Source organism: Rhinatrema bivittatum, chromosome 3, assembly GCF_901001135.1.
Source record: "Rhinatrema bivittatum chromosome 3, aRhiBiv1.1, whole genome shotgun sequence".
NCBI classification, from domain to species: Eukaryota; Metazoa; Chordata; class Amphibia; order Gymnophiona; family Rhinatrematidae; genus Rhinatrema; species Rhinatrema bivittatum.
The window spans coordinates 451844316-451867560 of NC_042617.1; the positions used below are offsets into that span (position 1 = coordinate 451844316).

Consider the following 23245-nt stretch of genomic DNA (forward strand, 5'->3'; position numbering starts at 1 on the left):
TGAATGTGGAATGTCTTGCGATTTCCAGCAGTTCTTTGTTAGGTCCTCCTTCTTTAACCTGCACAAACATAGAACTTGCTGCTGCCTCGTTGTCAGCGAAGCGTTGTCCAGACAAGGCCGCAGCCGAAAAGACAAAACACTGAATGGAACTAGATATCCGTAAGTACTCATACGAAGAAGTGACAGATGCAGGCTGGTTTTAAGAGACCTATCTGAAACACTGTTAAAGTGTTGGACAAGTAAAATATGTGGCATAAAAAAAAAAATCAAAGAACCCGGGGAAGCCAAAAGGAGGAAGCAAGAGACGCAGTCACTTTCCCCGCCTCGAGTCTCGCGCGCAGGATCCAGAATGGCCCCTGGACGGGTGGGGTCTGTGACGTTCTTAGCGCGCTCACGGAAGCTCTCCATCCCCTCAGTAGTTAGAATCCAAGCCGAGAGGGGCGCGCGCGCGCCGTCGCAGCGTTTCAGCTCTTGGCATCGAAGCTGGGAGGGGCGCGCGGCTGCAGTTCCAGAAGGCGCTGGCATCGCTTATCTCTCTCTGCATGTGAGGCCAGCAAGATTCCGTTTCGGCAAGGATGGATTCCGATCTGCTGCTGTTGGCTAATGGGAGCACCCTGTTAGTGTGTATGCTGATGAAATTCCCCCAGATAATCACCGTCATGGCTGCCAAGTCCGTTCAGGGAGTGAGCCTGATAAGTATACTGCTAGAGCTCACCGGGTAAGAGACTGGGCAGGCGGCACAGGCTCAGTGGGGTTTAACTTTAAACCACTCTTCAAAACAATAAAGAAGCAATAGAAATGGCGTAGGCTTTGCGATAAACAGGGATGTGGTACCTGTTTATGTTTTATTATTAAGGGGTTTTCACAGGCGCCCCTCAATGAGATTCTTCGATTGAGAATCCTAGGAACCTCTTCCGTCACACGGCTGGTAGGAAGCTGCAGGCCTTCAGCTCATCGAAAGTGTATTTAAATCATGTAATGATCCTCAATAACGTTCTAAAAAATTTTAAAACAATATATTAACTGCCTCAGTAGATGTTTCAGGAATACTAGTGCACTTTTTCAACCAGAGTGCGTAAAACTAAAAATGAAACTAATATAAAATGCTGTTATACGTTCACAAAATTAAATTTTATTTGTGCAAGTTGTAATTTCACACACACAATAAAATTTACGTGCACAAACCTCCTGCGAATGAACAGAAGAAATGCACATCCCTAAGTGACAATATCTTTTGATCTCAAGGTAGTGAAACAGTGTGATAAGGTGGTGACCAGAGATAGAAGTGCATAAGGAGAGGCATAACCAGTAGAAAAAGGGAGGTGATAATGCTTCTATGCAGGTCATTTGTGAAGCCTCAAATAGATTATTATGCCTTATTCTGGAGGCTGTACCTCCAAAAGAATATAGACAGCCTGGAAGCAATCCAGAAAGAGGCTACAAAAATGCTTAGGAGTCTGCAACAAAAGCCATATTGCATGACTTAGGAACCTACAGTAAATATGTATACCCTAGATGAAAGAAGAAACAGTGGAGATATGATGGAGGCATTTTAAATATCTCAAAGGTATAAATTGGGCACAAGAAACAAATGTTTTTCACAGGAAAGAATGCTGTAGAACAAGAGATCATGGTATGAAGCTTCAGGGGGATAGACTTGGGGGCAATATTTCAAAATATTTCTTCACAGAAAGGGTGTTGTACGACTGGAATGGAGACCTGGAGGGTATGGTGGAGGCAAAGACAAGTGAATTCTTAAAAAGCTGTGAAATAATCATAGAGAATACCTAGAGCCATATAGAATGGTAATGAAGTACTGGGATAATCGCACAGAGAGGTGGTTACAACCCACAAAAGCAGTGATATAACTGCTTTGGGCATCCAAGAAGGCTGGGGTGACCTACATGCAGGAACCATGATTAAAACTCAAATGTTAAAACAGCTTCACTTATCTTTGTGGCTGTGGTCATTATTATAAACCTTGGTACTAAGACATAGCAGGAGGTTTGGATGTTGACTTAACTCTTGGACTTGTAAGAATCAAAGTTGATGATGACAAAACCTAAAATTTCCTACTAAGCGGAAGTGGTGGATGCTAACATTGTAATAGATTTTTTAAATACTTGGATAAGGAGGTTAAGAGGACAGGTAAAAGACAGTAGGGATGAGGGAGTTGGTGTTGGGCTGCATATGGGAATTTTATATACACATCCAAGTGAACGAATATTTGGGCAGATTGGATGGCCATTTTCTTCTTTATTACCCATCGTTTACAATGTTACTGTAATTATCATGAAGCATTTAGGGGCCTGAATTGCCGAAAACATTAGCTGCCTTGTTTTCTCATGCATGAATTTTATCCTTTTTTTGGACATACAAGGTTACTTGTGTGACATCAGTCCTTTATGGAAAAGGTGAAGAAACTGCATTGAGCATGCTCAGACTATGATGTCCACATAAACTAATGGCAAAAAGTCAAAAAAGCCTGCTCACACTTCTGTCTCCATATTGCCTTATTTGCATTTTATCTGAAATATTTAGTCACCCTTACTCCATATGATTCAGTAGAAAAAACCTCAGCATCTTACACATGAAAAGAGATGTTTATTACAGAGCAAAATTAACATCTGCAGCCTGTGATGAACCAAAGCATTATGCATTGCAGTTTTTATAAACAAACGTATACAGACTGCATCATTATCATCACTGTGTGGCATGAAGAATGTCCTTGTCTTAAAGGGGTACCATGCCCTACTGCATTTCAGGAAGCACTGCTACCCTTTTCAAATGCTAGGTAGTCTGACAGCTCACATACACTTAAACCAGGGTAGATTATTGGAAAAGTAGGGGCAGGGTAAAAAGGTGCACCGTCTGCCCTTATGGGGCACCTTCAACAGATAAGCACCTTTTAAAAAGAGAACAAAAAAGTACTGTTCCAGTAGGGCAATACAAATACTTTAGACATCTGAATATCTTATCATTTAAGTTATAACTGCTATACATCTTCCAAAGAGCTCTTAGCTGAAGTATCATGACAGTACAAAAGATACTGTACCAGCAGCAGTCTCTTCCTCATTCTCTGTTTTCTCCTGTGTCCATCTTCTCTGGCCATGGAAGACGCTATCAGATACAATTCTTGTGTGACTTGTAACACACAAAGACCTTAGTGACCTTTATTAGCACAAGGGTTGGAAATCCTGTAGAACGAAAAACCAACTTTTCAGCAGTCCAAAGGCATGCTTTATCAGTGACCCAATACAGCATTGGGCACACTTGTACTTTTCTTTAGAGGCAGAGGAGGGATGATGGGAGCGATATCTTTCACCTGTGATAATGTGACTATTCACCTTCCTCCAGGCCTCAGGTCTGCTCTGCAGCCATTGTGTTACTGGCTTTTTAAAAGCAGTGAGAAATGACTCATAAAGAGTCTGTTTTTCAGCACTTCCCACAGTGTGAGTAGACCCTCATAGAAATTTGCCCAAAGGATATCTAAAGATGAACAAGTTTGCAAGTAATGAAGAGTGACACAAAATTTCACAGGATATAGTTGAGAAAGTTAACCCATTAAAAACTAAACATATCAATGAAACAAAAAAACAAAACCCATGGTATAATAATACTTTACAACAAACTAAGAAAGTACTTAAACAGAAAGAGAATGGCAAAAAACAAAATCCATGGTAGCATTGACTAATTACCATCCACCTTTTTAAGGGCAACCAAAAAGGTGGATGGTCTTCATCAAATGACTTATGAGGAGAGATTGAAGAATCTAAATATGTACACCCTGGAGGAAAGGAGGAGCAGAGGTGATATGATACAGACTTTCAGATACTTGAAAGGTTTTAATGATCCAAAGACAACGACAAACCTTTTCCGTGGGAAAAAAATCAGCAAAACCAGGGGTCACGATTTGAAGCTCCAGAGAGGAAGACTCAGAACCAATGTCAGGAAGTATTTCTTCTCGGAGAGGGTGGTGGATGCCTGGAATAACCTTACGGAGGAAGTGGTGAAGACCAGAACCGTGAAGGACTTCAAAGGGGCATGGGATAAACACTGTGGATCTATAAAGTCTAGAGGATGTGAATGAAGAGTGGGTGGCTCGCCAGAATGACGGCTACTACCTGGAGATAATACCCTTATTCAATAAGGGGTAGATTTTCAAAGGGGTACGCGCGTACCCCCCGAAAACCTACCCCAAACCCCCCCCCTGCACGCGCCGAGCCTATTTTGCATAGGCTCGGCGGCGTGCACAAGCCCCGGGACGCGCGTAAGTCCCGGGGCTTGCATGGAGGGGCGTGCCACGAGTGACGCAGCGTTTCAGGGGCGGGCCCGGGGGCGTGGTCGAGGCCTCCGGACCAGCCCCCGGAACGGGTGATGGCACGCCAGCAGCCCACTGGTGCACGCAGATTTACGCCTGCTTTCCGCAGGCGTAAATCTGCCAACAAAGGTGGGGGGGGAATTAGATAGGGCCGGGGGGTGGGTTAGGTAGGGGAAGGGAGGGGGAGGTGGAAGGGAACGGGCAGCGTGCGCTGGGCTTGGCGCACGCAGGTTGCACAAATGTGCACCCCCTTGCGCCCGCCGACCCCGGATTTTATAAGCTACGCGCGTATCTTATAAAATCCAGTGTACTTTTGTTCGTGCCTGGTGCACGAGTGATCTTTACAAGTAAGAAACCAAAATTATCATTTAAATTGGAACACTATGTGAGGTCTATCAGAAATTCCATAATCACAAATCAGGAGTTTCTAGGGTATGCATTTCTGAAAACCTATATAATTGCGATGGTTCAAAAAATACATATTTATAATTCTTATAATTAACCAAGCATTTACAAGGATATCTTAGATTAAATCTGGCCCCTCTGGCTACTACTTCGGGTCTCATTCTTAGAAATTTCTCTTTCTCCTTTCCTGGGTAATCCTTGATATGTCAGGATAAATCCAGACTTTGCTTCCATGGCAGGCGTTAATTTCTGAAAGTAAAATGTGCGGCTTGGCTGTATCTCGTGGGAATATCTAATAGGCCCATCAACATGCATTTGCATGTTGCGGGCACTATTAATTTCAGGGGGGGGGGGTGTGGTTGGCCGCGCGTTTTCCATGTGCTATTACCCCTTACTGTATAAGGGCTAAAAATAGCGCATCGAAAACGTGCGTCCAACCAGGGGCTAACAGTGCGCTCAACCTGAGCGCACTTTACTGCATCGACCCGATAGTGATATGTATAATTGTCTCATTGGATAAAGACCTATCGATATTCAACTGCTGTAATGTGAAACAGCTATAAATCAAACCTTTGGATTAAATCAAAGAATACCAGTCCATTTCTATGATGAGATCTTTGGGGAAAAATCTGTGTCTAATTTGTATATCCAAAATTGTTGCCGTTTATTTAAAATGGCTTCTCTATTGATCCCTTGTCTCAAAGGAGGGACCTAGTTAATAACTAGCAATTTTAGATCTTGAAAAGTATGCTCGTTGTTAATACAATGCTGAACTAGTGGAGCAGATTACTTCAGTGTGGACATTCAGCTTCTGTGTTAATTTAATCTAATGAGTACTGCTCTTTTTGTGCACCCAATATGCCAGTCCACACGGGCAAATGATACTGTAAACAACCCAAGTCGAAGTACAGTCTGGATGCTTCAGCTTGGTAATTATTTTCATCAAAGTACTTGGCAGTAATAAGTAAGATAAATTTTACATTTTCAATGTACATTGACTGAGAAGTTACTTTTTGCGTGCATAAAAAAAGAACAAAAAATTACTTGTGTGTGAATCACCTGGAACCATTGATTAGACTGGCACACAAACAAGAGATCATGACTCTGTTTTAAGGTGTTTGAATATCTAGCCCACAAGTATGAAAAATCCTTATTAATATTTATGAATTATTTTTCCAGCGTCCATATTTGATTATCAACATAAGGATTAATAGAGTTCTAGAGGAGAGGTGTTACTTGTTTATTTATACTTACGTATTTATCTCCTCCTTGGATTTTGTCATTGGCCTTATTTTATGGCTGCCATTTTGAGATGCATGTGGACATTAACGACCACATATGAATTATCAAGAAAGGTGGTATGAGCTGTGTTGGTTTTATACATGGGTTTTTGTAGTTATTTTTTGTTTAACTGTTCTTTAATTTTTGCAGAAATCTCTTGATAAATGGCTATCGAACCATTGTGGTGTTGGAACTGTAGCTTTTAAGTGTTTTCTAATTGGTGGACACTAAGATTTATTTCAAAAATAAGTTTATCATTTGTTATTGACACTATATGTACCGTAGAAATGATGGGAAGGGTTAGTAAATGATTAGCCCACGTACCTTTAATGATCCTACCTATAGTCCACTGAGTTGCGAAAGGTTGCAGATTTCAAACTTGGTGTGAGCTTCTAATACCACTCTTGTCTTTATATAAACTATGTACAAGATTGGGCTCCTTCTTCTTTTGTGAGTGACTCAACCTATTCGTTTCATCCTTGTGGTTTTGGATAACTTTTCGTAGTAAACTACTACCATGAATTTTGCAGTATTCTGCATTCTTTGAATAAAGCAGTTTGTCTACAAGCATGGCCTGCCCTATATCACGTAACAGTCTTCAGAAAGTTTGTTGCTGATTTATGTTTTGTTTTATCATATTGCTTTATTGTTAGCTGTCTAGGACTATCAATTGTGTGTCCTATAAATTATTTAAAAAAACCAAACAAACTCAAAATAAGTGAAGAAAGAATGAAATAAGAGATGAGAAATATAGTGAAACTATGGATTATAGGATTACTTTACAAAATAAGAATCGGAATTTATTTAACATATCCTTCTTTTATGTTAGATTCTACCCTCTTTGGCCTACACCATACTTTAGAAGTAGTAATAATTGGCCTGTGTGAAATACAGATGTTACTATTTTTTTCATTTTGTAAAACTCACCTTTTATTTTCCAAAACCTCTCAGAGGAACCTTGTTAGGAAGAGTGTCACGTTCAGGGCTTCCCAAACCTATCCCGATATCACAACAACCAGTCAGGTTTTCAGGATATCTACAATGACTATGCATGAGGAATATTTTGCATTCACCAATGTATGCACATTTTTCTTACCAAAAAAAAATATCCAGGGTAGGACATTTCAATAAATGGAAAAAAACAACAAAACCTAACCCCAATAAATAGATGAACTAGGAATTTCTTTACAACAAATATTTAAGTGGAAAGGGCATAACTTTCATAGTATTAGGCTAACCATTGTGCTATTTTTCAGCTGCTTCAATAAAGCCTCTATATATTTATCATCATTGAGCTTTTGCCTCCAACCACCTTGAAATTTAAATTCAGTCTTTGTGAACAAATAAATTCAGTGAAAAACCTTGAACTTGGAAATTGATTGATATTCGCTACTTTAATTGTTTGGTTTACTCTGTACCTCTATTCTCTATAAATGAACTAGGGATTAGTGATGACGTCAGACGCTGTGGCGATATAATGAGCGTCTAGGATGTGATGGTGAGGCGAACTTCACAGAGTGTCTACATGGAAATTGATCACAAAAAATCTTTTTGAATGAGGATAAATCAAGATAAGAAGAAAGAGGCTGTTCCCTGATTTTATTTTTATTTATTTAACATTTTTCTATACCGACCTTCAAGGTTAAATACCATATCAGGTCGGTTTACATCGAACAGGGGTAGATCAGTGTAACATAACATAACAAAGGAACAACTTTTATAATTAGTGGAGGTAAAGCAGAAAAGTAAGAAAGTTACATAATAACAAGGACCATGAACTAGGAAGCTGAATTCAGCTGGAAAAAGAGAAACCTTAAGAATGTATTAAATTAAAATACTAGGAGACTAGTAACTGATGAGAATATTGAAGGGGCGAAGTTCCAAATTCAATGCTGAGTAGTTGTAGTTGTCTAGTGAAAGTTTGAAGGATCAGGGAAGGCTTGTAAGAAGAGCCAAGTTTTGAGTTTTTTTTTAAATGTTGGTAGGCACGGTTCCATTCTGAGTTCTGCAGGTAGGTTGTTCCAGATGGCTGGACCTGCTGTGGAAAAAGCTCGGTCTCTGGTAGAGATGAGTCGTGTAGCTTTAGAAGGTGGGGGTTGTAGTGCTCCTTTGTAGGTTTCTCTCATTGGTCTGTTGGAAGTGTGGAGTTTGAGTGGGAATTCGAGGTCAAGATGGAGGAAGCTATGAATTGATTTGTGAATTAGAGATAAAGCTTTGTGCAGAGCCCTGTGACTGACTGGTAACCAATGTAAATTACGGAGGACGGGCGTAATGTGGTCTCTCTGGTTGGTGCTTGTTAAAATTCTCGCTGCAGCGTTTTGTATCATCTGTAAGGGCTTGGTTGTTGAGTTGGGAAGGCCAATGAGGAGAGAGCTGCAGTAGTCAATTTTGGCAAATATTAGGGATTGAAGAACAGTCCTAAAGTCATGAAAAAATAGGAGAGGTTTGAGTCTTTTTAACACTTGAAGTCTGTAGAAGCACTCTTTAGTTGTGGTTTTGATCATATTCTTTAGGTTAAGACGGTTGTCTATAATTACTCCAAGGTCTCTCACATGAGTGTGGGTGAGAAGGTGTTTGTGATGGATCTGTGACGAGGGGTTTTCTTGGTTGGAGGAAATGAGGAGGAGTTCAGTCTTAGAGGCATTGATGACCAGGTTTAGACTGTTGAGGAGATTAGTGATGGCTTGTAAGCTGTTGTTCCAGAGTGCGATGGATTTGTTAATAGATTCTGTTATGGGAATCAAAATCTGGACATCGTCCGCATAAATGTAGTGAATAAGGTTAAGACTGGTTAACAGTTGGCAAAGGGGAAGGAGGTAAATATTGAAAAGGGTAGGTGATAGGGATGAACCTTGTGGTACGCCAAGGGAAGAATTTGTAGATGGTGATTCTTTATTGTTTATTTTGACTTTAAAACTTCTATTACTGAGGAACGACTTGAACCAATTGTGGACTGTTCCTGAAATGCCTATGTCTGAGAGGCGATTCAAGAGGATGGGGTGGTTGACTGTGTCAAAAGCCGCCGAAATGTCTAAAAGGATTAGGAGAAAGGAGTGTCCTTTGTCTAGACCCATAAGAATATGGTCAGTTAGAGATATGAGTAGGGTTTCTGTGCTGCGAGATTTGCGAAACCCATATTGGGAAGGGAAAAGTAAGTTGTGATCTTCTAAATAATCCGAGAGCTGGATGTTGACCAATTTTTCTGTGATTTTGGCTAGAAATGGTAGATTAGAGATAGGGCGGAAATTTGCCAGCACACCAGGGTCTAGGTTATGTTTCTTGAGGAGTGGTTTCAGGGAGGCGTTTTTTAGATTATCTGGGTAGAGTCCTTGAGTTAAGCAGCAGTTTATGATTTTGGTTAAGGGACCAGAGATTATATTAGGAATAAGTAGCAGTAGCTTGGAAGGAATGTTGTCCGATGGGTGGCTGGATGGTTTCTGCCTTTTAAGAATGGATTCGATCTCTTTGGTCGATATTAATTCGAATTTATCGAATTTGATTCCCTTAAGAATGTAGGTGTTATCGAATGAGGTGTTGTAGTCAGTCTTGGTAGGAAGGAGAGCAAGTGTGTTTGAAATCTTCTGCTGAAAGAAAAGGGCTAGCTCATTTGCTTTGGACTGAGCTTGTTCGTCAGGTATCGACGGTGGTAGAGACTTTGTTATTTGAGAGACATATGCAAAGAGGGTTTTTGCATCAAATTGGATGTCATGGATTTTTTTACCGAAGTATTCTCTTTTTGCTTTTAGAATGGAAGTCCTGTAGTAATGTAGTGTTCCTCTGTATGACAATAGTGTAGTGGTGGAAGGTGCTTTGCGCCATTTATTTTCTTTGTGGCGTAATTCTTGTTTTATCCGTTTGAGATCGTTGGAAAACCAAGGTTGGTTTCCTTTTTTTGTCGTGTTGCTTAGTTTTGTGATTAATGGGCAGAGTTTGTTTGCTACCTCTTCAGTGATCTTGTGCCATGATAGCACTGCTGTGTTAGGGTTGGATAGATCTAAGTTCGAGATTTCCTTGGAGAGATGTTCACTGAGGGTCTCAGAAGCACAAGGTTTCCTGAATTGAAAAGAGGAAAGGTGCTGTGGGGAGGGAGATTGTTTTTTTTGTAGTGAGGGTGGTAGTTATCAGAAAGTGATCTGACCAGGGGATAGAAGTACACACAGGTTCCGTAGAGTTAGAAAAATTAGAGTTGATAAAAATAAGGTCCAGGGTGTGTCCTGCTTTGTGTGTAGGTTTGTTTACAATCTGAGTGAATCCCATTGCACTGAGGGCTGTGAGGAGGGCGTCACAATTGGGTGGGTGGGAAGAAGCCTCAAAGTGAATGTTGAAATCTCCCATGATTATGGTGGGTGAGTCAGTGTTGACGTGTTTCACCACAGATTCTATAAGAGGGGAAGCATCTGTGTCTAATACTCCTGGGGGTGCATAGACTAGTAGTACTTGCAGCTGGTTTGATTTGAATAGACCTAGCTCAATTTTAGATTCTGACTTAATTGTATGTGGAGTTAGTCTGAGTTCTTTTTTGGTGGCTAGTAACAGACCGCCTCCTCTCTTTTTTTGTCTGTGAATTGTAAAAACGTCATATTTGTGGGTGGGTAATTGGTTGATTAGGGCAATGTCCGAGTTTTTTAGCCAGGTTTCTGTGATAGCACAGACGTCTGGGTTACAGTCCAAGAGATAGTCGTTGAGGATGTGAGTCTTTTTTGTCAGAGATTGAGAGTTAACTAGTGTTACTGAGAGGAGAGATAATCCTAGGAACTGAGTCAGCGGATTGATCATGATTGGAATGAGAGATCTAGGAGTTCTTACTGGAGGTACCAGAGTCAGAGCTGGAAGCATGCTGCGGTGTAATCGATGGTATCTAATTGGAATATGTTGGGCTAGCATGTTGGAGAGTCTTGCTGGATGTGGGGGAGGCTGAATGAGAGCTGGGTGGATGATGAAGAGTCTTGACTGACGGTGAGGAGGCTAGAATGAATGTTGGAATGGCTGCTGGTGTGAATGGGTGAAAGGTGGCTTTATTTCAGACAGCAGAATCTGTTAGCCCAGTAACTTTGCAGTCAGCAACAATTTATTAATTTATTAAGGTTATAGATTTAGATTCTTCCCTGGATAGGGCTCGGGGCTTCCTCGGGGCTTTACGAAGGGGCGAAACAAAGGGGCAGGCCCTTTGATGTAGGAAGTGATTGCTTCTGAAACGTGGACTGTATTGGTTTAGTCCTCTAAGGGGTAGATTTTATAAATTTACGCACGCGAACAAAAGTACGCGTATCTTATAAAATCCGGGGTCGGCGCGCGCAACGGGGTGCACATTTGTGCAACCTGTGCACGCCGAGCCCGGCACGCGCTGCCTGTTCCCTCCGAGGCTGCTCCGAAATTGGAGCAGCCTCGGAGGGAACTTTCCTTCCGCCTCCCCTCACCTTCCCCTCCCTTCCCCTACCTAACCCACCCCCCCGGCCCTATCTAAACCCCCCCTTACCTTTGTTGGCAGATTTACGCCTGCCGAAAGCAGGTGTAAATCTGCGTGTGCCAGCGGGCTGCTGGCGCACCATCACCCGACCCGGGGGGCTGGTCCGGAGGCCTCGACCACGCCCCCGGGCCGGCACCACACTCCCGGAACCGCCCCTGACCCCAGACACGCCCCTCCCGCCCCTTTTACGAAGCCCCGGGACTTACGCGCGTCCTGGGGCTTCGTAAATTCAGGCTTTTCACTGAATTTATTTGTTCACAAAGACTGAATTTAAATTTCAAGGTGGTTGGAGGCAAAAGCTCGATGATTATAAATATATAAAGGCTTTATGGAAGTTGCTGAAAAATAGCGCAACAGTTAGCCTAATACTGTGAGAATTGTGCCCTCTCCACTTATATATTTGTTGTAAAAAAAAAAAAAATTCCTATTTCATCTATTTATTGGGGTTATGTTTTGCACATTTTTCTTATCCATAATCTTGGTGGATATCTTAAAACCAGACTGGCTGCAGGGTCATCAGGACAGATTTAGGAAAGTCTATAAAATTATTTCATACTGACTGAAACTAATTTGTATGTGTTGGCTGTGATGTTACAAATGATGTCTTTCACAATGTACAAAGCATTTGGAGGACACTTGTGGCAGTGTTTCAGACCTTGTCTGTTCCCAGGGAACTTAAAGCAGCTGAAAAATTCCACAAAGAGAGGCTTAGTCTAATTTTTAAGCGTGAGGTTTACCACCTGCTTTGTGTGCTTGTGAAAGATCACACAGAGGGCGCTGCTTCAGTAGCTCCCAAACTGTGTGGCCTTTTATATTGAGCATTTTTCAAAGAGACAGAAAATGGGAAAACCCTTTAGTACAGCTGGCTGCATGAGTCCTGGAATACTTGCAGCGTAAGTTCACTGAGCCTCAAAAACTAAAAGCTGCGTGAAACAGCAAGCAGCAGTTTGGGGTCCTGTATCTTGGACAGTCGGCTTTTCTTTCTTATACCAGTAAAGGAGATAAAAAAAAAAAGGTTCTATAGATTTTACTATGAGTCTCTTAGCTCAGTGTTTCCCACCCTCCTCCTGGGAGTATGCCAAATATGCATGAGATAGATTTGCATACCCTAGGTCTTCCAGTTTATGCAAATGAATCTCATGCATATTCTTTGTGGCAGTCCTGAAAACCCAATTGGTTAGGTGTGCTTCCAGGAGGGGAGTGGGAAACGCTGAGCTAAGATACTCATGGTATACATAACCTATAGAACGTCTCTATCTCCCTTGCTGGCTTAAGAAGGAAAAGCCGACTGTCCCGGGTACAGGAACCAGAAACTGCTGCTGATTGTGCCTCTATTATGATGATTCCATGTGATTAGCTCATAATTTTTGCTGGGAGATAAAAAAAAAAATAAAATAAAGAAGAATGCAGGCAGTTTGTTAATCACCTCTTTTTTTTTTTTTTGGCACAATCTCTTCAGCAGTCAGAGTTATGAATATTAGTAAATGGGCTGTTCTCATTCTTGGGGGAAATGGAAGGGTGGGGAGGGAAGGCAGGTATATATAGGTAGAGGTAAGCTTTGGAATGATACGCAATAGCCTCCCCACCCCACGCAGTATAAAATGTGGGTTCCTTTGTAGTGTAGTAGCCCCCCAACTCATGGATTTGAACATGTTATACGCGGGATGTTTAAACTGGAGACCAGTCTAAATCCGTAACCAAATGTTTCTTTCGCTTTCTTAAGAATATGCTGGTTGCTACACAGTGCCATGTGCAGAAAGAAGCTACTTATTTTTCCTTTTTCCAACACATATCTTCTTGCAGCCATCTTGAGAATATCCCTGTGTTCGCTCCTTTAGGTTCCTTGTGTTCCTAAGATACCAGATGTATTACGGTTATCCACTAGAAACCTATTTGGAATATCCAATCCTTATTGCACAAGGTAATATTTCTTTTTTTTTTATTTAGCATTACAGATTTTGTATTTAGTAACAGGTGAAATCATTATAGTAATGCCAGTAACCTTATTTTTCTTATTTTACCAGATTGTATTCTCTTGCTGTTTGTGTTTTATTACACTGGCGGTGTAAATCAAGTTTTGCCTTACATAATCGTGTATCCTTTTTGTGTTCGTGATTGTTTTACTACTCTTAAGTACAAGTTGTTTGTTTTTCATCAGTATTATTCTGTTATATAGTACTTATGTTTTTAATTCTGTTTGATAATGAATGTTTTTCCTTCAACACTAGTGAAAATAGTGATTTTTCACTGATTGATAAATAAAATGTCTGCCAGTTTACTGGTAGGTGTTTTGAGTCACATCTTGTTTGTAGATAATCCATGTTCTGTCCTTGTACATGAATTTAAAAAAAACCACAGATGTTTTTTTATTAAATTGAAGAATGATAGAATTGGATGGGCATTAAGATAAACTAAAAAGACTAACATCCCCTTTTTGCACAAAATATACAAGTGTTCCTTAATACCAACAAAATAGAGGATGTGATTGTTTCATGAAATAGTACTGCTAACAGCGCAGTTTCTTTCTGTATATAGAAATATTACATTACTGTAAGCAACCTGTATGAACTTAAATACTGAAAAATGAGTTGTATATTTAATTTGCGTCATCTGAGTTGCAGACAAGAAGAGAGATACAAGTAAGCGAGCTATATACAGTGTATAGGTGCTTGAGAAGCGTAAGTGTAACCTAACAGGTACAACGGATGGCAGATCCTTTTACCCAAAATGTTTAGAATCTAGATGGAGCTTGACAGTTTGGATAAGATGCATGGAGGATGGGATGAGTCGTGGAGGATGCTTTGAGGTATTAGTAAGCTTTGGGGAAGTCTTGGACTGTGGGTTTGTAGAAAAGATTACGACAGAAGACTGAGAGAAGCAATAATGGAGGCAAGACCAAGGAAGAGGAATCATCAGAGAACAGGGGGCAGCTACTGTACCTACGCCTACAGATGTCCTGCTTAGAGATGGGACAGATTCCGCTGTTGGGACAGATCCCATTGAAATGAAGGGGTCAGATTAATTCTGTCTAGAACCGCAGCATTCAGGGGAGGGATTTCTGGAAGTATAAACTGATTGCTAGCAGGGTCCAGTTGGTATTTCCCGTATGAAATATCATACTCAATGTTCTAGTCCCAATCCCCCTGCCATTTCAGGGAAAGACTCTCTGGGCTAGAAAGGAGCATGTCTGGGTTAGGAGAGACACCACTTTGTAACAGATTGTCGTTAAATTAATGGCCTCTAAATCTTGTATATTAAACTACATAAACCAAATTAGCGGGCCAATACAGTACAGTGCGCTCCGGAGCGCACTGTTAACCTGCAATTGGACGCGCGGTTTCCCTTACCCCTTATTCAGTAAGGAGCCGAAAACACGCGTCCAACCCGCCGAACCTAAAAGGGCCCTCAACATGCAAATGCATGTTGATGGCCCTATTAGGTATTCCCGCGCGATTCAGAAAACAAAATGTGCAGCCAAGCCGTACATTTTACTTTCAGAAATTAGCGCCTACCCAAAGGTCAGCGCTAATTTCTTCGGGCACTGGGAAAGTGCACAGAAAAGCAGTAAAAACTATTTTTCTGTGCACCCTCCAACTTAATATCATGGCGATATTAAATCGGAGGTCCCGAAGGGTAAAAAAAGTAAAAAGAAAATTTTAAAGTCGGCTGGCGGCTGTTGGGTTGAAAACCGGACGCTTAATTTTGCCGGTGTCCGGTTTCAGAGCCCGTGGCTGTCAGCGGGCTCAAGACCTCACGCTGGCAAAATTGAGCATCGGCTGTCAAACCCACTGACATCTGCCGCTCTGGGCCAAAAGGAGGCGCTAGGGATGCTCCTTTTGCTCGTTTCTACCGCCGGACCTAATTTAAATACTGAATCGCACGCACAGGCGAGTGACCTGTGTGCTCGCCGGGAGAGCGGGCGTTCGCCTGCTCTCCCATGGACTTTACTGAATTGGCCCGTAGGACATTTCTATTATATGCGCTATTTTAAAAAATGTAAGATGATTTCCAGAAACAGTTTTAAAAATTACTATCTGCACATTTTCTTTAAATTCTGTTTGTTTTAAGAGTACAAATAACTATTATTTATTTATTTTGATTTTTTCGTGTTCTAATTTTCAGCCCTTCAAAGTACATTACATTCAGGTACTGTAGATATTTCCCTATCCCCAGATGGCTTTACAATCTAAGTACCTGAATCGTTAAGAGGTTTTTCCCATAGACACAAAATGGGAGAAAAGCCTTAATGAATCTGGCCCTAAGTTGGTACTAGATGACACACATGTATATTCCTCGGAGGCCCCATATGAATTGCCCTCCCGCCGTTCTGAGCCCTAGTATAGTCTTACTCAGCCCCATCCAAGGCTGCCCCTCCCCACCCCCTGAAGCCCCATGAGCAGCATAGCCACCCATGGAAATTCCACTGAGGCTCCTGTTGCCCTTCCCTCCAGTCCCAGCACAGCCTGTTCCCACCCCTGCAGCCCCATTCTTAGCATAGCCTGCTTTCACCCCCCCCCCCCCCCACTCTAGCCTCAGCATAGTCTTCCCTCTCCCAGCCCCTCCTCCCAAACACAGCACAGCCTGCCAGGGCCAATGCTTCCAATAGGCAAACTAGATGTTCATCTAGAGTGCCAACATTTTGGAGGTGGCAAAATCCTGCTAGCACAAGGCCTCTAGGGGTGCTCTACCAAAGCCAATGCCAAAGGAAAGAGAATTGTGCTAGAGCAGGGGTGGGCAATTCCAGTCCTCGAGGGCCACAAACCTGTCGAGGTTTTAGGATATCCTAATGAATATGCATGACATAGATTTGCATACAACTGAGGCAGAGTGCATGCAAATCTCTCTCATGCATATTCATTAGGGATATCCTGAAAACCAGACTGGTTTGTGGCCCTCGAGGACCGGAACTGCCCACCCCTGTGCTAGAGCCGCTTCCCCCCAGTAGAAGGGAGCGCTATGCTGTAGTTGTTGCTTATAGCTAAATTGGGGGAGGGGGTGCATGACCAAAGCTTTGCCTACGGTACCAAATACTCTTGCATCGGCCCTGCAGCCTGCTTCTGATCAGCCTGAACCCAGCCACTCTAGCCTCCATATATCAGACTTATTCTCTGAGGGTTTGGAGCTCTTTTCACAGAGCGCACACATATAACCTTGACCCAACAGTCATATATGTGGCACTCAGTGCAAAGGTCTGAATAGCTCCTCTCTCACTGTCTGCATCTTAATTTTATTCAATTGTTAGTGATTTCAAATTTCTAAGGGGATAGGGATATTCAAACTAATCTAAAGTACTTTTTAACCTGTTGGTTTATTTTATATTTGTCAGTGATCCTTCAGAGACTACACTTACTCTACGTATAACTACCCAATTACACACCTTATTGACCCTTATTTTGAACTAATTTCCTATTGTTTTGTATTGAAATTTAAAGGAAATGGTATTTTGGCACATGCCTTCTGATTCTGTGCTGCTGGAAAGAAGGGAGATGTAGAAGCTGGGCTATGGGAGCTGAAGCCTGGATTGCTCATGGTGTCCTCTAGAGCAGTGGTTCTCAATCTTTTTTTTGGCCGGGACACACCTGACAGATGGTTCTTACATGCGTGACACACTGAACATGTGACCGTCATGGGGCTATATGTAAACATACACTCTACATCCACGGGAATCCCCTTGACCCCAGACAATGGGTCAGAACAGAACTAGGTCAGTACCCATACAACTCACCATACAAAAAAGATGTTCTAGTGCCATCTCAGTAAAAGCAAAACAAACTCCCTTTACTACCAGGTACAATAGCCTTCCTTATGAAAAGACAGTAATTTACCACTAATGCATATCCTATTGAGAAAACACAACAAATAAGATTGATACAAATGCCTACATGCTAGTAAAATATCTCACCTCGGTCACACACAAAGCAGACCTTCACTAAGGACAGAAATACCACAAATTATAAGTTTGGAGACAGAAACTAGAATGGAAAACCAAAAAAGCCATGCTGCATGCAGTGCAAACCTGGAGAAATAGAAACAAAAATAGCACCTAACATAGTCCCAGGATCTGCAATAATGCACACAAACTAATCTGCACAAAGTTACACCTGCATTATGGAACACACTCCAACAGTAACAACCCTATCTATGAAAAGGTAACACTACAAATATTAAACCAGGCCCTAAACACCAATATACTTCCTTCTAGGAAAACAGAATAAGCCAAGCTGCTATAGAGCCCCATGCAGAAATAATTGTAAAACTATACTAATAAATGTTTCAAAACAGCTGATGAACAGAATAACATCCAACAATTAAAAACTCATAAAAATTATTTAAAAATTGTCCAAATACCAATTACATATTTCAAAACAGACAGATTGCATAATACCCAATAATTAAAAAGGCAGTCAATCAAGAAAAATAAACTTAAAAAGACACCTTTACTTACCATCTCCAGCAACTCTCCTACTCCTTTCTCTTGCAGGCCAAAGCACACACCAGAAGCAGCAGCGCCTGCTGAAGTTCTGTCCTCATGATCCTCTTCTTAGGGCCAGTCACTCACTCACACCCACATAACCCAACTTAGACTCCATGACCAGTCTTGGTCTCTCACGCACACACCAGTCAGCTCCCTGACCAGTCTCTCTCTCAATCACACACATGCTCTCTTATATACAAGCTCAAAATCACACACACATACTCTCGCATCCACTCACACCCACACCCACTCCCAGCCCTCACCCAGGCTCCTATTCACACCCACACTCCCATTCTCACATGCATGCACCGGGCATCACCGCCAAACCTCTTCTTCCTTCGCTGCAGAGATGGGCTCCAGTTCCACTGCGGCTTTACTCCAGTGGGACTTCTTTTTCGCCACCTCAGGGATGGGCTCCCCTGGTGGTCTTGCTTGGCCAGGGTCAGACTTCCTCTTCGCCACGATGGGGAAGAGCTCCCATGGCACCTTGCTTCATCGGGTCGGCTTCCTCTTCACGCCACTGGGATGAGCTCCTGTGGTGGGCTCTCTTCCACACTGCCACCCCTCCCAACCCCCCCACCCTATGCTATGACCCTTCTTCCTGTCTCACTGGCCAGAAGCTTCCTCCCTTTTTTTCTACTCCACTGGCAGGTAAAAAAGGAGGAGGCTTCTGATTGGCCTGCGCGGGGGCTGGAAAAATGGAAGAAGCTTGCCATTGGCCTACGGGGGCAGGGAACGGGGAAGCACAACTGGGGCAGTGGGACACTGTGAGCCGTGACACACCTGCCGGTTGTTATTATTTAGGAGAGTTGTGGATGGATCCTTGGACCGGTGGCAGATGACCACGCCCCCAGGGGAAGATCCCAAGAGGGACCACCGGTCAGGCTCAGAGTTAGGAGACAGACACACACTAGTTCTTTTATTAGACAGTATTACTGAACCACCAGAGGTGGCAAGTAGTGAGTTGGAATGACCGACTGGGCTGTAGTCCCCTCAGATACTGGAACAGCGATCCCTGGAGGCTGAGCTGTAGAGAAACTGAAATATAGTGAGTAGGCAGGGTATGCAGAGTTCATGGAACAGAACCTGATGGTAACACTCACACAATGTCTCATAGAGCCCAGGAGCTGGAATGAATTAGGCCCTCGAGGAGCAAGTACCTGGTTCCAGGGAAAGCTCTGAGAGAGCGATGGTAACTCACAGATGTAGTAGGCAGCAATGACTTCCAGGCAGAAGTGAATTCCGAAGAAGTCCGGGAACGAGAGCCCTCGAGGAACGAATACCGGTTCCAGACTGCAATCTACAAAGTAAGAGAGAGACTGAGGCCCCCGAGGAGCGGGTACCCCTGGTAAGTCCGAGGAGGCAGAGTAGCGTAGATAGAACGAATCCTTATCCTTGCTAACTCGAGTTGTTAGCAATTCAGAGACCTTTAAATTTCTGAAGCGGATGACGTCATCTCAGGGGGATGCCCCTGAAGTTCGCACCACTTCTGGTACTTGAGGTGGGGCCGCGCTGAGCGTGCGCCCGCCCCTAGACATCAGTTCAACATGGTGGATTGCTGTCCAGGGGGACGCCGGACGAGGACAGCCGAAAGAACGCCGCGGCAGCCAGCCTTCCATCAACCCCCGGAGGGAGTCCGCCAATGCAGTAAGGTGGGCGGAGTGGAGACGTCGGGCAGCGACGGTCGCAACACTGGTTGAGAATCACTGCTCTAGAGACCTCTGTTATGGCTACTGGAAGAAATATGCAGATGAGTTTTCTGGTCCTCTGCTGCTAGAAGTGTGGAGGCTGTGAAAAATCAAAACTAGATAGCTCACGTTGTCCTTTGCTGGAACAAGTTTGCAAATGAACTTTCTAGTTCTCTTGTGCTAGAAAGAGTGGCCAGGGGTTGTGGAAATTGAAACATAGGCAGCTCATGGTGTCCTCTGCTGGGAGAAAAATAAAAATGAGGTTTCGGGAGGAAGTGACTTCATCTTCCTGGATGGCAGCATGAAACAATCGCTACGCTCAGATGCTTTACAAATCTTGATTTAAACTATAGATGCATCTAATACTGCGCTTACAATCTGAAACGGAGGACGAGCATAATATACATTCATGGCAACTCGGAAAACAATTGAAATAAAGCACTTATTTGAAGCGGGCAATACATCTGGGAAACTCACAAGTCACATTCAGTTTTGTTACCACAAGAGAAACTAAGCTTACCTTCTCACCCGAAGGCACCCCAAATGAGAGCAATGTCCACCTCACTGGCTCATCTTTTGCAAGTACCACCAATAGACATATGCAAGGCGGCGACGTGGTCTTCATTACATACGTTCACGTCACACTACCGCCTAGACCAACAGACGTCGAATGACGCCAACCTAGGGAAGGTGGTTTTTATAGACAATATCTTCCTGATCTACAACTGACTATCCACGCTTTGGATCACGCAAAAAAAAAAAAAAGAGGAAGAGGACAAAGAGTCTGCGTACGAAGTGCTGTAACTGCGTGATCGGGAGCTTAGGACTCCCATGACAGCATGGCTAACTCAGCCCTGCTATCAACGGGGGAAAAGCAAGTTTGCTTACCGTAAACGGTGTTTCCGTAGATAGCAGGATGAATTAGCCATGCTGACCCACCCACCTCCCTGGATAGTCAAACGAGTTCTTAACCATCTGCTACATCACAGACTGAGGAGAGACTGTGTTTTTTCTGCGCGGGAAGGCACGCGCAGCCGTACAGAACAAAGCTCTGTTTCTACTACAAAGCTCCGCCTCCTGGGCCCTGATGGACAGTTCCCCATGACACATGGCTAATTCATCCTGCTATCTACGGAAACACCGTTTACGGTAAGCAAACTTGCTTTTATCTGATCAGAATTGTATTAAAGGTTTACCTATGAAAGGTTTTATTACAAATATTGTTCATAAGATACTGTATGGGAACCCAAGCAATATGCTTAAACATGAAAAAGATTGGGTAGCGGACCTAAGATACACTATGTATGAGGACAATTGGGGGGAGTATAAGATGGCAAGAACGCAGTCTTCAATTGTTTCTTTAGTTGAAATTTCATATAAAATTTACTTTAAATGGTATTATACCCCAGTCAGATTGAAGACCTTATTTCTAACCATGACTGGACTGTTTGGAGAGAATGTGGACACCAAGGATCAATGGGACATGTTTGGTGGACCTGTCCCCAAATTATAAATTATTGGGAGTTGAGAGAAAGACCCACTAGTTTTTTCTCAGCGTCTGTTGACGGGATGCTGAAATGGACTGACCATGTATTGACACAGATTTTGTTGGCGGCGAAGTGCGCTTTGTAGATTGTTAGTTTTTGCTCATCCAATTTTCTACTGCTATTCTTCTGAAAGCCTCTGTTGTAAGAATTCATATACAACCACTACATTCTCCCCAAGACCTGTACAGCTACTGAAGCTCTACTTTGCATACACGCCTTACTAGTTTGTACCTTAACTGCAGCTAAGATTTATTGCAGGATGGCATATTATAGGTCTTCAAAGCCGGATATTGGATCTGGCTATGGTAAGTATGGTATTTTAATTTGAAGGTGAGAACCTAGAAAAGTATGATTTGTTGTACAAATTATTCTATTAAAAAAAAAAGCTAGAGCAAGCTTTTCTTTCCACAAAATACGGGAATAATTTAGAATTATCAAATAGATTCATATATTTTTAGTATGGAAGATCATGCAGAATATCTACTTATTTTCATGCAAGACTGTGAAATAAAGGAAAATGGTAAATGAATGAAATTGGTCTGTTAATTACTGCAATACTGTACTTAAAAACACATGTCTTGAATTTCCATTTGTAGGAAAGTAGTCAAGTCATGCTCTTATATCCTGACCTTCTACCCTGGAAGCTGGGCAATAGCCAGACTCTTACGTTTTGGCTTTTGGTTCACTCTTTGTATGGGCACTACTATAATTTTGTTTTTAGTGAAGAGCTCACAATCCCATAAACCATTAAGTTTTCATGGAAAGCATTGTAGATGACTCAAAATTCCTTCCAAGCCAGCTATTTCTATTTGAATATTGTATCACCCTAACTTGTTTTCCATCACGCATTTATATTAGTAATAGTTCCCTATTGTTAGTACCTAAGCAGGTAACCTCATCTCTGGCTTTTCTCACCAAAACATGGATTGATTTGATATGCACGTTTTTCTCTAGACATTACTACTACAATATATGTATAGTTCAACAGAAATATTTCCAAAAAATGCAAAGTAGATATATATTTTCAGCTAATATCATCAGCAATCATGTTTAAAGTTAAAGAAAACCAACAAAGTAATTAGATAGAAATGATACCTTTTGAATAGCTACTGAATATTTAAAGTTGTAAGCTTTTGAAATGACTTAAGATCCTACATCTCCTCCACCCCTTATAGTCTGGTTTAAAATAATAGAAAATTAAAAACAGCTGCAATTAACTGAAAATAGAACAAACAGTGGCAACTAGCTTCATTATCTTCCATTCCCTCTTATCTCTCCTCTGGGATTCATCTTGTGGCTCTACATGGCACATGGATCAGTCTCTTGCCAGGGGCTCAAGGGGCTGCAGTGTCAGGTGCCAGATACTCTGTCTTCTTTTGCATTCCATGTCCTGTAATTCATTAACCGAAGTTTCTTAGTATCCAGTCAGATGAATCCGAACAAGTAGGTTATGCATTCCTACTAGCAGATGGTGATGGAGCAAACTGATGTCACAGGTTATACACCCCTGCAGTTACATCAACCTGCCTGTAATCTCCGTTTCCCACCAGATGGTAGATGTGCATCTCCCCACTGGGGATTGCTTCATTTTAAAATAAAGGAGAATTAAGGATAAAATTTGCCTTGCTTTCCTGCGGTAAAACCAAATGGTCCCTCCCCTAGTTGAGAATTCCTGAGGTGATTTCTGTGATCCCTCAGATGCGTGCCTTGGTCCAGTAGTTGGTTTTGCCAGTGTGGAGTTAGTTGCTTGAGCAGCAGGCAGCGGGTCAGGAAGCAGAGTTGGCAGTGACAGTACATGCCCTCTCCCCCCCACAGCCGGAGACAGTCTCTGTGCTCAGCCAGGTACAGCTGAGCTCCTGTAAATTAAAAAAAAAAAAATACAGAGACTTAACAGGAGGTTTTTTGTTGAACAGGGTTTTCTCCTCCCCGGTCTCAGTGCGCTGGTCTGACATTTGTTCCGCTTCGTGGGAGGTCGAAGGATGTGGGCAGCCTGACAGGTTGAGCAGCCTTCTTAAGTTGGTTCCACTCCAAGGCTTTCGCTGCACGCAGTGTGGTAGGCCA

The 23245-nt window shown here is 42.5% G+C and overlaps 1 protein-coding gene across 1 annotated transcript in view; it reads left to right on the forward strand.

Annotated features, from left to right (window-relative positions):
* Positions 1–408: 408 nt before the first annotated feature.
* Positions 409–23245, forward strand: part of LOC115088035 (PQ-loop repeat-containing protein 3-like) — a 36107-nt gene continuing 13270 nt past the window's right edge. Inside the window, exons 1-4 of the mRNA XM_029595901.1 lie at positions 409–718; positions 13313–13395; positions 13499–13568; positions 21432–21489. Coding sequence (XP_029451761.1) covers positions 576–718; positions 13313–13395; positions 13499–13568; positions 21432–21489 — 354 coding nt within the window. The 5' untranslated portion in view covers positions 409–575. The remainder of the gene's footprint in view (positions 719–13312; positions 13396–13498; positions 13569–21431; positions 21490–23245) is intronic.